At 42.1% G+C, this 14,029-nt stretch overlaps 1 protein-coding gene across 1 annotated transcript; it reads right to left on the bottom strand.

Annotated features, from left to right (window-relative positions):
• Positions 1–6,412: 6,412 nt before the first annotated feature.
• On the bottom strand, positions 6,413–10,058 carry wdr89 (WD repeat domain 89). Its single transcript, XM_084336933.1, has 2 exons — positions 10,044–10,058; positions 6,413–9,306 (listed from the first exon to the last, which is right to left on the bottom strand). The coding sequence occupies exon 2, from the start codon at positions 9,272–9,274 to the stop codon at positions 8,075–8,077; it is 1,200 nt and encodes a 399-aa protein (XP_084193059.1). The 5' UTR covers positions 9,275–9,306; positions 10,044–10,058; the 3' UTR covers positions 6,413–8,074.
• Positions 10,059–14,029: the final 3,971 nt, after the last annotated feature.

Raw genomic sequence — 14,029 nt, 5'->3', positions numbered from 1 at the left:
AACACTGTTAGGACTGTCTGACTCTTAATAATAAACACTGTTAGGACTGTCTGACTCTTAATACTAAACACTGTTAGGACTGTCTGACTCTTAATACTAAACACTGTTAGGACTGTCTGACTCTTAATACTAAACACTGTTAGGACTGTCTGACTCTTAATACTAAACACTGTTAGGACTGTCTGACTCTTAATAATAAACACTGTTAGGACTGTCTGACTCTTAATAATAAACACTGTTAGGACTGTCTGACTCTTAATAATAAATACTGTTAGGACTGTCTGACTCTTAATAATAAACACTGTTAGGACTGTCTGACTCTTAATAATAAATACTGTTAGGACTATCTGACTCTTAATACTAAACACTGTTAGGACTGTCTGACTCTTAATAATAAACACTGTTAGGACTATCTGACTCTTAATACTAAACACTGTTAGGACTGTCTGACTCTTAATAAACACTGTTAGGACTATCTGACTCTTAATACTAAACACTGTTAGGACTGTCTGACTCTTAATACTAAACACTGTTAGGACTGTCTGACTCTTAATAAACACTGTTAGGACTATCTGACTCTTAATACTAAACACTGTTAGGACTGTCTGACTCTTAATACTAAACACTGTTAGGACTATCTGACTCTTAATACTAAACACTGTTAGGACTATCTGACTCTTAATACTAAACACTGTTAGGACTGTCTGACTCTTAATACTAAACGCTGTTAGGGCTGTCTGACTCTTAATAATAAATACTGTTAGGACTGTCTGACTCTTAATAATAAACACTGTTAGGACTGTCTGACTCTTAATAATAAATACTGTTAGGACTGTCTGACTCTTCTACTCGTCCACACAAGTGTGTTTTTGATTGATCTGTAAACAAAGACCGAAAATAAACTATTCACTATTTTTTTTTATTGATCTTTTTCCCCCTCCTTTTTCCTCAGATTTTTCTCCCATCCCAATGTTAGTCGTTATGCCAATTCCCAATCCCCTTCCTGGTCGCTGCGCACTTACCCCCCACAGTCGGTCTGGGAGAGTGGATGCTATCACGTGCTTCCTCCGACACACGTCTAGCCAATCAACCGCTTCTTTTCACCTGGCAGCGCGGACTCTCACTGAGAGGGTGTAACGTGTGGAAGGATCACACTACCCCCCTTAGATCCTATCCGCGCTGAGCAGGCGCCCCGACCGAACTGTAGGAGTCGCTGTTTAAAACGACCCGGACCCACCCCGCCAGCTTTCCCACCCTCTAATACAGCCAATTGTAGTAGTGTGAACGGCCAGCCAAGCTGGTGACAACGCCGGAGCTGTGAGCTGGATTCGAACAGGCGAATCCAGCATCTCCGGTGTTGGTGACGAACGCAATCTCCGCTACGCCACCTGACCGCCCTTAAACTATTCACTCTTAATAATAAACACTGTTAGGACTGTCTGACTCTTAATACTAAACACTGCACAGACTCTGGTGAAGTGTGCTACCACAATATATACTATTATTATTGATTGAATTCTGCTATTCCACTATTATTACTATGTTCTAGTCTATTATTACTATTATTACCTCTTCTGCCTGTAGCTCCCCTCCCCCACGCCGTTATAACAAGGTGGTTGCCAAAATGGGCAGAGCGGTTGCAGTCACACGGAAGTGCTCACCTTATCTCACATCAGTGCTGTTTCGTCAAGTTGTGTGCTCTATAGGTTTTATGTCATTTAGACCACTGCTCTGTAGTATGGTCATCTGCATCCATGGTCTACTCAGAATACTACAAGTAGCTCTAAACAAGGCAGCTAGACTGGTCCTAGGCTGCTCACCTAGGGCTAGTGTAGTTGACATGCACGCACGTCTCTCATGGCTCAGTGTTAAGGTAAGATTATCTGCTAACTTAATTACATATTTTCATAGAGTTACTCAAACTCAAAAGTTCCTTTATAATTGCATTGTGTAATGGTGGCTAGGTGGTGCAGTGGGCAAGGCGCTCACCACCAATGCAAATCTCTTGTTTTTTCATCTCCTGTTTTACATTTCCTTTTTTCTATGATACATGTTTTACTCTATTCTATGATTAATTGTCTTTGTGATATATGCTAGGTTTATGTTATCTTGTGTATATGTATGTTGTTGGACCCCAGGAAGACTAGCTGCCGCTAAGGCGGCAGCTAATGGGGATCCGTTTAAATAAACAAATAAACACCCGCATTTCCCCCAAGGGGATTAATAAAGGAACACTTGACTTGTCTTGAAGTAGAATAATACAGTTATACTCTGTGAGATGTTTGAAATGAGGAGAGAGCATACAGTACAGCAGCATGTCAGTCAGGTGCAACCCGTCCAAAACGATACCATTCATGATCGTTTTCAATAATTGCCAAAAGATGGCAATTATTGGACCACCCACTACACACACACTTGGCTGATAGATGGAGCCCGTTCAGTGTTAGACTAAGGACTCCCCACGATGTAACACTGAACGCTACAGGAAGTCCTTCATTCCGACAGCCATCAGACTCTATAATGCATCACTGGGCACAGGGTGACAGTACTATCAAATCCTCCTGGTCTTTTACTTTACTTTTAAACATTGACAAAAAAAAGAAATCAACACTGTACAATTTTACACTTTTTACTGTACACTTACTGTATATTTTAGAATGTATATACATAACATAGAAAATGTATATCCTGGACCGTATTTTATTCTTATTGTTTTTATTCTTATTCGTGACTTTTGTTTTTGACTACCTAAATGTTTACTGTTTACTGGGGGGTTTATGTTATGTTATGTTGACAAAAGCTATTCTTCCTGGGGTCCGGCACTATACAATATTCAATACATTACATCATTATCAACATCAATTACATCATCAATTACATCATTATCAACATCATTAACAATCTCATCCTCAGTTAAGGATGATATTGTATAAGATACTTATTAGTATAAAGTATTAAAATAAAATAATTACAATCAAATAAATAGTGCTTCCTGAGCAATAAATACAATTAACAGTCAATTGGTTTTCACCGCTATGCCAAAAGGGTTCAGTGCATGCTCGTTAGTGGATGCTGAATGGTATTTAAAAATTTTCTTGAAAGTGGTTTTGGATTCTATTTCAGCGAAGTAGCTTGGCAATGAGTTCCATTCCATGATAGCTCTGTAAGTCACAGAAGATTTTAGTAGATTTGTTCTGGGTTTAGGTGCCAGTAGATGGCCTGACGTAGCTTGTCTGGTCATATGGTCATGTTCTTCTCTTATGTAAACTATATGATCATAAAAATACTGTGGTTTTTTGACAACTTGAACATTTCTGAGAAAAGTTATGAAACGCGATTGTAGACGTTTCTCAACCGGAAGCCATGATACATTTCTGTGCATAACTCCAATGTTAGTGCGCTTTGAACAGTCGAGAGCTAGTCTGGCAGCCTTATTTTGAGCTATTTGTGTTTTTGCTGCTGATGACCATATGACCTCATCCTGACCTCTGACAAGTCCAAGATCTCCAATAAAGGGGTTATAGCATGCAGGTTAAGTGATCATTATATGATATTCTGTACCTGCAAAAAGCTAAAACAAAAGGCTGGCTGCCACAAAACAGTCACATCTAGAGACCTCAAAACCTACTCTAGCGAGGCCTTTAACCTTGAACTGGAGAGCCTGGACTGGTCAGATGAGCTCAATGGTACACTGGTTGAAGAAACTTCAACCAAATGTCCAACAATTTCAATTTCAAATTTCCAACAATACTAAACGACATGGCGCCCCTAAGAACCACCAGGGTAAAAAAATCGCGCTGAGCCGTGGATGCACTCCGAAATATTGGCCGCTATGAAAACCAGAGACAAAAAATGCTCTGAGTTTCGTAAAAGTCAGTCAAAGCTTTCCAAAAGCACGAGCAGTGAACTCCAAGCCCACGTGACTGAACTCAAACTGGAAAGAAACAGACTAAGAAATGACGTAAACTCCATGATCAAAACTGCAAAAAAGAATTTCATCAATGACAAAACTGAGGAAAACAAAAACAACCCATGTGAACTTTGGAAATTACTCAATAATCAACTAGGCTGCAGTAAAAAACTCAAAACCAGATTTTCAAACATAAACATAAAGACGGACAACACGCTCATCACAGACAAGCTGGATGTAGCCATTTTCTTCACAAACATAGCCACAACACTGGTAAACAAACTACCCTCCCACTCAGGGCATTTTGGGGTAGAACACATCATAGCCTAGGGGTCCGCAAAGACGATTTCAAACTAGAAATGGTAACAACAGATGAGGTACTCAGAAAACTGAGCGCCCTCCAACCTAACAAGGCCACTGGCCATGACAATATCCCCTCCAAATTCCTCAGACTCAGCAGCCGCCATCACCCCAGTCATCACACACATAATAAACCTCTCCATAAAACAGGGACACATACTGTACCCAAATACTTCAAAATTGCAAGAGTAACACCCCTGCACAAAAAGGGCAGCAAATTAGACCCAGGCAACTACCGCCCTGTTTCTATCCTAAACACGTTTTGCAATTATGCCACATCAATATGGAACGCCCTACCCACATCTGTAAAGGAATGTGAATCACTACCCACTTTCAAAACCACTCTCAAAGAGCACCTACGAGACTGCAATTCGAAACTGGCCGCTGTATATGTCCTAACGCAACCCCCTCAAATGCACAATAAATGTCCTATTAAACCCAATAATACACGAGACCCTCTTCTTGGGACCAAGTCAGGTTTAGTCGATAATCCAATGTACAGTTACCCCCCCCCCCCCCAATGTAGTTTCCCCCCCACCCCTCCAACCTACCAACCTCCTCCAATGTAGTTTCTTCGTCAAATGTATATACTCTCTTTTTTAGACTCTTGTATCAAAAACAGTACTGTATTTGTAAATCTGGTATGTCATAAATGTATAGATATAGCAGTACTGTCTATCTGTATGTCATGTATGTCATATATGTTATGATTAATTGAAAATGGGGGACCCTGATGTAAACAAGACGAAAGTCTTTCTCTGGTCTGCATCCCCTTAACAATTGTGTGTATTGAGCTGTACTGTATTGTACCCATTCTGCAATCTGTTAATAACATTTTCAATCAATCAATCAATCAATGACGGGACAGTACTCAAGATGTGACAAAACCAGAGCCTGGATGACTTCTTTCAAAGTGGTTGGTGTTAAATACTTTGTGCATTTTCTTGTCACAGCTATGCTCCTTCCTATTTTTGTTATGATACTGTCAATTTGCTTTGACCACTTTAAACCAGAATCAAGAACCATGCCAAGCAACTTAGCCTCTTTTACCTGTTCCACTGGCTGACCAGCCAGAGTCAGGCTTAATTGTGGATCGCTGCTTAATATGTGCCTGGATCCGAACACCATTGCTTTTGTTTTTTCAATGTTGAGTACCAGTTTGTTATTGTTGACCCAGTCTGTTATGGCTTTTAGCTCTATTTTAAGTATATTGTTTAACTCACTACATGTTGTTGCTGTACTGTACATTGTCAAATCATCAGCATACATGATTACACTAGATTTATTTAATACATAAGGGAGGTCGTTTGTGAATATTGAGTATAGCAAAGGCCCAAGCAAACGTCTTTGTAAAGTGATCTGTAGTGCCAAATTTCCCTCAGGATAAATAAAGCATTTCTATTATATTCTATGGACAGAAAACAAATGTTACAGTATGTTACTGTTTACGAATGTTCCAGCACTCAGTGTTGAGAGGGGCTATGTTACTGTTAGCATGTGGTGTTTCCATGACAACTACTACAGCCATCTCCCAACCAATCGGTGCTCCTCTTGTCACATGAGGTCGGTGCTTTCTCTGATGCTGGTGGGCTTTGAAGGGGATGTTTTCAGGAATGGACAAAAGCAAAGCAATATCTAAGCTGTGCAAAGTGGAGGTGAAATATTGTGGTAATACAACAAATCTATGAAACCACTTACTGAGACATCACCCAGACACAAAAGCCAATGTTCCAATAAAAAGTACATTCATGTAACTGCTTGAGTCAATTCTTAATGTAAGCATTGATATTTTTAACAATGCAACATGTTAGATGATAAGAACATGTTCATTCAAGTTTCTCTCAAAACGAGTTCAATATTTGAGGGGACTTGTTATTAAAACAAGACGTTTGGTTTGATATCACACTACATTATCATGCAGTAGTCCAATGAGATGAACAGCAACTGGATTATTTATCTTGTGATTTTGTAATATCAGAAAAATTCCAGATAATTATCGTGATATCAATTCCTTTCATATATCGCCCAGCACTAATGAGGACAGCTGGTTGTAGGCTATTGCTATGTACTATTATTTGTTTGAACTATTTTGGTTTGTTGTTGCTTATTTACATTTTTCACATGTTCAAAATAAAGATTGAATTCAATAATCAAATTCTTTAATACATATTTGAAATTTCTGTAGATCAGTGACATTTCTTTTAGTCTAAAATAATCAATCAATACCAGTCGATTTTGCAAACACGTTTTCTTATGTATAAATATTCTCAAAAAGAAATAGTTTAAAGGTGCTATAGATACAATTTGTATGTTGAGTAATCACTTGAAAAAAAGAAAAAAAACATACACAGAACTTTTAGAAAGGTGCAGAATAAAAGTATTGCTTTCCAAATTGGTTGATAAGTTTCTCATAAATTTTCTTTTGGTGGGTTCAAAATTGATGATGTTGTTTACATGTGTACAGGTGTATGTATCCCCACATGGATTGCGTCTGATTGGATAAATGACATGCTGTTGCTCTAGTGCGACATCTAGTGGCAGAATGTTATCTATAGCACCTTTAAAGATACACTAAGGGCTAGATCCACAAAGAATGGATTTCACTGTGCTAATTGCACCCTTACTTACAATTCATGCACGGTGATTGATTGAATGAAAATGTTATTAACAGATTGCAGAATGGGTACAATACAGTACGGCTCAATACACACAATTGTTAAGGGGATGCCGACCAGAGAAAGACTTTCGTCTTGTTTACATCAGGGTCCCCCATTTTCAATTCATAATGAATTGTAAGTACGGGTGCAATTAGCACCGTGCAATCCATTCTTTGTGGATCTAGCCCAGATTTTCAACCATTTGGAATAAGAACCGTGTACAACAGAGAGGCCTCGCACAGAATGTCTATTTTGTTCTCTCTTCCAACATGGCTGCCTGTAACCACTGGTAATGACTTTAGAAAGAAAATTCGGTATTTATATGCAGTGGTAGAGTAGGTAAAACACAGTGAAAAAGAATATTAATGTTCCACTGCGACTTGTTTACAAGATCCAGTAGATATATTTATCATATATTAACACATAGCCACTGTTGTTTTGCACATAGCAACCATTGTCTCTTCCAACACGGAGAACACATTTTTAACTCTAAAAGAGTCTGCGAGAGGCCTCTATTACATGGAATAAGCACTTAATTCAATGGTCGAGTCTGAGCTGGCAATGAGGGCAGCGTAGACCACCACCGAATGACATGCTTATCCCGCGTAATTGAGTCCAGCTAGAGCTAGAGACCACGTGTCCAGACGAGTCCAGACGTGTCCTGTTGGGAGCGCTGGCAGGACGCCTGTGAGTGAACAGTCGCTGTAATTCAGCCAATTAGTATTAAGCATTTCCAGTTGACCTTTTGCTCAGTTACCCACGGCAACACTGCCTTCCGTCTCTACGAGATTCAACCCTGAACTGAGCGAGTGAACAGCCGCTATTGTTCAGTCTGTTGTTATTGTCGAGCATTTCCACTTGACCTTCGGTGCTTCCTCCTCAGCTACAGTGTTTCTGTCCCTTAAAGGAACACACCAACATTTGGGGAAATTAGCTTATCGTCTTCTCCAGAGAGAGACAAGAAGATAGATACCAGTTTCCTCTCTGTGCGTTCAGTAGAAAGCCATCTGGCTGCACGTTAGCCTAGCTTAGCACAATGAATGGAAGCGGATTCTTATAGTTCTTTCGGCAAGTCTGGATTTGAGATTCAACACCGAAGCGAGCTCATGACTTATTATCACCGCAGCCGAATTGGACTCACAGTTACCTAGTCGTCTACATTACTTTTATCGTCCCTCTGGTAGCCGTGCTTTTTATGCGGCCTAGACCGGAGTTTCAACGCCGAGGCGCTCTTCGAGGACTCCCTCTTGCCCGACGTCAGCTCCTCCCCCCCCGGTTTCCACAGCAACAGCTGGGCGTCCTCCCCTCCGGTGAACAGGGCGTCGCCCGCCGGGTCCCACAGGAAGCAGCGCACGGTGGCGGTGTGGCCCCCCTGCAGGGAGCCGAGCAGACGCAGCCCCTCCCCGCTGCACTCCAGCAGGTGGAGCTCCCCGCTGTTCGTCCCCGCCACCACCAACAGCGCGTGCGCCTCCTCCAGCCAGCGGCCCCCCACCAGGTAATCCACGGAGCCCCCGGCGGGCAGCGGGGTCAGGCTGCGGGCGTCCGCAGCGCTGAAGACGGTGAACGGCTCCTCCGTGCCCAGCTGGCCCAGGTCCCACAGGTGGAGCCCCTCGTCGTGGCTGAGGCACAGCAGCTGGTCGTAGGACGGCCCCCCGGACCAGCACACGGAGGCGGCCGAGGACCCGCTGTTGAACGTGACCAGCAGGGCGTCCTCCTCGGCGCCCCGGCTCAGGTCGAACACGTTCACCAGGCCGTCGGTGGAGCCCGACGCCAGGCAGTCTTTGTCCCGCGGGTGGAAGCGCACCTGCGTGACGTCGTCGCTGTGCATCTCCGAGTACACCCCGAGAAGCCCCCCGCCGACCCCGTCGCCGGTCCCACCGCGGACGTCCCAGAAGACCAGGAAGCTGTCCCCCCCCCCGTCCTCCGTGTCCGCCACCTGCTCCGTGCCGGCACACAGCACGCCGTCGGTGCAGTTCACGTCGAAGCTGCAGTACCGGTGGAGCGGGTCGCTCTTGAACACCTGGACCGCCTGCGTCCCGGAGCGGCGGACGTCCCACGTCCTGACCGTCCCGTCGGCGGAGCCGGAGAAGAGCAGGTCCGGGGAGGCGTGGGCGAAGGTCACCCCGCACAGCGCGCCGCCGTGGCCCTGGAGCTCTCCCAGCAGGCTCAGGGTGTCCCTGTTGTGGAGGCGGACGGAGTAGTTGGAGCAGGCGACGGCCAACAAGGCGTCCGGCGCGGAACCACTGGGCTGAAGGGAGATGTCCAGGAGGTACGTGGGTTCATCATCGTCGGGCTGGACCCTGCGGGCGATGGACAGAGCCTTCAGCCTCTCCTCGACACACTCCATGGCAGTTCCCCCGCAGTAGGAAGACACCGTCACTGGATAGGCAGGGAGGAGGAAGCACAACACGTGAATTAATTATGTCCATCAGCTCCTATAGCTAGCTAGGCACATCTCTTTACACACACACACACACACACACACTTGAATTTGAATTTATTCACACACACACATACGATACATGTCATCATCGTAGGAACATCAACATTGTGTGCATGTGCCAGGTCTCCCAAGAAGCTATTTAAAGCTCTCTCACTTCTCAATTAAATTCAAATGGGCTTTATTGACATGGGAAACATACGTTTACATTGCCAAAGTCTCTCTCTCACATACACACGCACTGATAATCTGGGTTAAAATTATATATATATATTTTTTTTATCTTTACCAGGTAACATCGAGCTGTAGCAATACAACAGTCAGAGCATACAAGATATATTTGTATATCTTCTTGTATGTCATAAATGTAACAGTACTGTATATCTGTATGTCATAAATGTCATGATATATATCTGTATACCTGTATGTTGTTGTGTATGTCATATCATGATGAATTGAAAATGAGGGACTAAAGTTTTCAATCAATCAATCAATCAATCCGTGACTGCTGACCGGGGAGCGTGAACACTAAGAACTTAACGTTAGCTTCGTCAATGTTGTTTTAAGAGAGGATTTCCATAAAATATTATATAGCCTAACAAGGGCACTGTAACTGATTTGTAATACATTCCACATAATGACGTCTAGGTTATAATAATAATATTGTAAAACTTACACTGGCGTCTCTCTCTTCTCAGAACACGTTGTGGTAGTTGTGTCACACTGTTTATAGCCCCCCTCGGAATCTATCTCTCGGTGGCTTCCGAGTTATTGGTTCCAATGGCCAGGAGAGAAGAATGAAGATAAAACGAGGTTGTAAAGTCACTCAAACACATTATATTGCGTATTTCTTTAATGTATTGTTGCCTAATCTACGCGCGCTGCCAGGATATATACACATTATAATAAAGTAATATGAGAGACGAATGAAAACTTTGTAACTCGACCACCAGATGGGAGTAGATCGCTTCAAACCAGACTATCTGGGTTCATTGGGTTCGAACAGTCTCTTTCCAACTATCTAAGCCAGGTGAGGTAACCAGTCCCACATACTGTAAGTGAGTACTTGCGATCACACTTAAACAAACCAGTCAGAACTTATTAAAGGCCCAGGCCTTTGTTCAAAGTTTAGCCTGCCACAAAATAGATCGTCTGATTGACTGAGTCTAGACAGCTAGACAGGGGTTTTACCTATGTATGAAAATGTATACATGTGTATTATGTATGATATATTTGTATATGTAACGGAGGTACCGCGAGTATATCCACAGTCACGATGGACTTCAAGTGTTGTGAAGTGACCGTACACATTACCTCTGTAATCGCGCCCACGGTGTGGCCGACCCAGGTTCGACTCCCACTCAGGGCATGTCAAAATAAGACCGTTGACATATACAGTGAACACTGGAGCAAAATGTACGTGATGCGATGGAAAATGTATCTTAAACTTTTGAAGCCTTAAATGTATTAATTTAAAGTGGGGGAAATTATATAGAGAGAGACAGATCGTTAGACGCACAGAGATCGACAGAGTTACACTTGTTAGGCAATTATGCTATGAGGTTAACGATATGTGACTGTCCTCCTCTATGTATTTATTGTGGGGATTGGGAGGGGGGAGGGGGGCGTTTGATGTTCCATGTTGATGTCCCAGTGCTTAACTAACATGCTGTACCGCAAACTATTACCACCAACCATAGTTGTGTGGCATTAAAGTATCTTGTATCTTGTATCTTGTTGTGAGAGAGCGAGAGAGGAAGGCAGGGAGACAGAGAGAGAGAGAGCGAGAGGCTTTTATCTCCTTGACTGTTCCTTGGGAGTCCTCAGCTCTCCCACGCTGAGAAGATAAGAAACAAAGAGTGTGTGTGTGTGTGTGTGTGAGAGAGAGAGAGAGAGAGAGAGAGAGAGAGAGAGAGAGAGAGAGAGAGAGAGAGAGAGAGAGAGAGAGAGAGAGAGAGAGAGAGAGAGAGATAGTAGTAGTGTGAGCTGGCCAGATGGGCGAGAGGCAGGCTAGGGATAGAATGACAAGGCTGTTATTGTCAGCCAAACAGAAGGACCATTTTAGGGTCTGCTATCAAGTTCAAGTTCAAGTTTCAAGTTTCTTTATTAGTTGTCATACAGAAGTACAGAATACTTTTATATAAAATGCTTCTTTCTGTTTTGCTCCAGAGATTGTGCTAGATAAAAATAGATAAGTATAAAGTATAGTAAGTATAAAATAGAAGTCAAGTACATAGACAAAGGTGTTCAATATATACATATATACAATGTACAATGCAGAGTAGAAAAGTAACTGAGTTACAATACTATATACTATACAGTACAATGCAGAAATGGGATGAGGTACAATTTAGGTACAATTTACAGTAAGGTGTAATGAGGTGGTGTTGTAGTGCAAATTCTTTGCCAATAAATATAAAGTGTGTTTAGGTGTTCTAAAGTGGGTAAAGTGGGTGCTGCAGTGAGTTGTTTGTTTAAAGTGAGTGTGTGCATGTGGATGTGTGTGCTGTGAGTGCATTTGATGGTTGTTACGATTGTTCATTGTTCAACCCTTGTTCATTGAGCAATCATTGTTCATTGAGCATCCTGATGGCCTGGGGATAGAAGCTCTTTCTGAGTCTCTCTGTGCTTGCCATGAGACTCCGGTATCGCTTGCCTGACCGCAGCAGTTCAAAGAGGCAGTTGTTTGGGTGGCTGGAGTCTTTGATTATTCTCTTAGCCTTGCCCATGCACCGCTTGTTGTAAATGCCTTGGAGAGTGGGAAGCCCCCCTCCAATTGTGCGTTCAACTGAACGGGCCACTCTCAAAAATGGGGCTAGTTAAAAAAGTACGATTGCATACCCAAAGTAATTAGAGAATTATTATACTTTATACCTGAGTCTGGTCTCTTTTGAAAGGTAACATTCTGAAGTTTCTTACACAATAAATAAAAATCACTTTGAGTGCTTATGAAATGAGGTTTGAACACAATGAAGTAAAAGTTTTGTGTACTCACATTTCTTTTTACTGGTTGGTAGGAGCTGGAAAACATAACGGTTCCATAGCCTGAAGTCTTATGTAGTACAGATCCAAGGTTTATAAAAATCCCACGGAAAATGAATGTTTTACAAAGGTTTTTGTAATGTGTGTACCAGTAAAGATTCGGCATGATTATCCAAAATGGACTTCTTCATCTTCTTGTGTCACCTTCCCCCACTCTCAGCCCCCGTCTGGGATCGCTTTCGGAGCAGACGCTCCTTGGCTACAACGATGGTCAATCATTTTCGTCAGCGGTGACTGGTCAGTTCAGGACCGTTCACAACCGGACGTGGTCACTTGTCTGAACGGCTTGTCAAATGACACTCACCGGATGTTTCGTCTTGTAACTTGAGAATGGAATCACGCAATAGGTTGAGTGGGGTGACGATCGAAAGGCGGCAAATTAAACTTTCCAACATTGTATTGATAGATCGGCGAAAACGCAGTGTCTATAGTGAGTATATCCTCTTACCACGCACCGGCCTGAAATCGGGCCTTCATGCCCATGCACGGTGCAAGCGTCTACCAGCTCGGTGCTGCATTTTTTGCTGAACATATAATATACCGTTCGAAACATCTATTTGCTGCCGTTCGATCGCCACCTCACTCGACCAATTCCGTGCCTTGGTTCTCGAATTACATGACGATATGTCAATCACCGCTGATGGCGAAAATTATTGGTCAGTGTTGTAGCCAACGAGTGTCCGCTTCCAACGATACCCCACGTGGGGGAGTGCAACTATAGGAAGTAGGTGAAAGTTGATGAGCGAAAATGAGATGTGACTCAGACACAAATGTCTGAATGGATCTTTATAAAATTTGGACCTGTACTACATAAGACTTCAGGCTATGGCACCGCAGTGTTTTCCAGCTCCTACCTCTATGCTGGAATAATGGAATCTTGCAACCACTAAAGAAAAATGTGAGTACACAAGTTCAAGTTCAACTCAAGTTAAAACCTCTGTTACTCTATTTGATTAGCACCAAAGGTGATTATGCTTTTGTGCATTAGTAACGTCAGAATGTTATCTTTCAAAAGAGACCAGGCTCATGCATGTGCTATAAGTATAAAGTATAAAGCTAAGCTTTGCAAAAAAAGTATGCAGTCCTCAAGTTCAAGTAAAAATAAATGGTAACTTTTCTGCCTGCCTGTTAAGAGGATATAATATACAGTGTCTATAGTGACTATATAGTTCAGTGTCTATAGTAATTAGTAAGTACATAATATCTATAGTAAATATATAGTACAGTGTCTATAGTAGGTATATAATATACAGTGTCTCTATAGTAAGTATATATACAGTGTCTAATAGTCTATAGTAAGTATATAATATACAGTGTCTATAGTAAGTATATAATATACAGTGTCTATAGTAAGTATATAATATACAGTGTCTATAGTAAGTAATATAATATACAGGGTCTATAGTAAGTATATAATATACAGTGTATATAGAGAATATATAGAACAGTGTTTACAGTGGGTATATAATATACAATGTATATAGTATATAGAGTGTCTATAGAGAATATAGAACATTGTTTACACAGTGGGTATATAACATACAGTGTATATAGTCTATAGAGTGTATAGAACAGTGTTTACAGTGGGTATATAACATACAGTGTATATAGTCTATAGAG

Source organism: Notolepis coatsorum, assembly GCF_963971535.1.
Source record: "Notolepis coatsorum genome assembly, chromosome: 2".
NCBI lineage: Eukaryota > Metazoa > Chordata > Actinopteri > Aulopiformes > Paralepididae > Notolepis > Notolepis coatsorum.
This window is presented reverse-complemented; position numbering and strand designations above follow the sequence as displayed.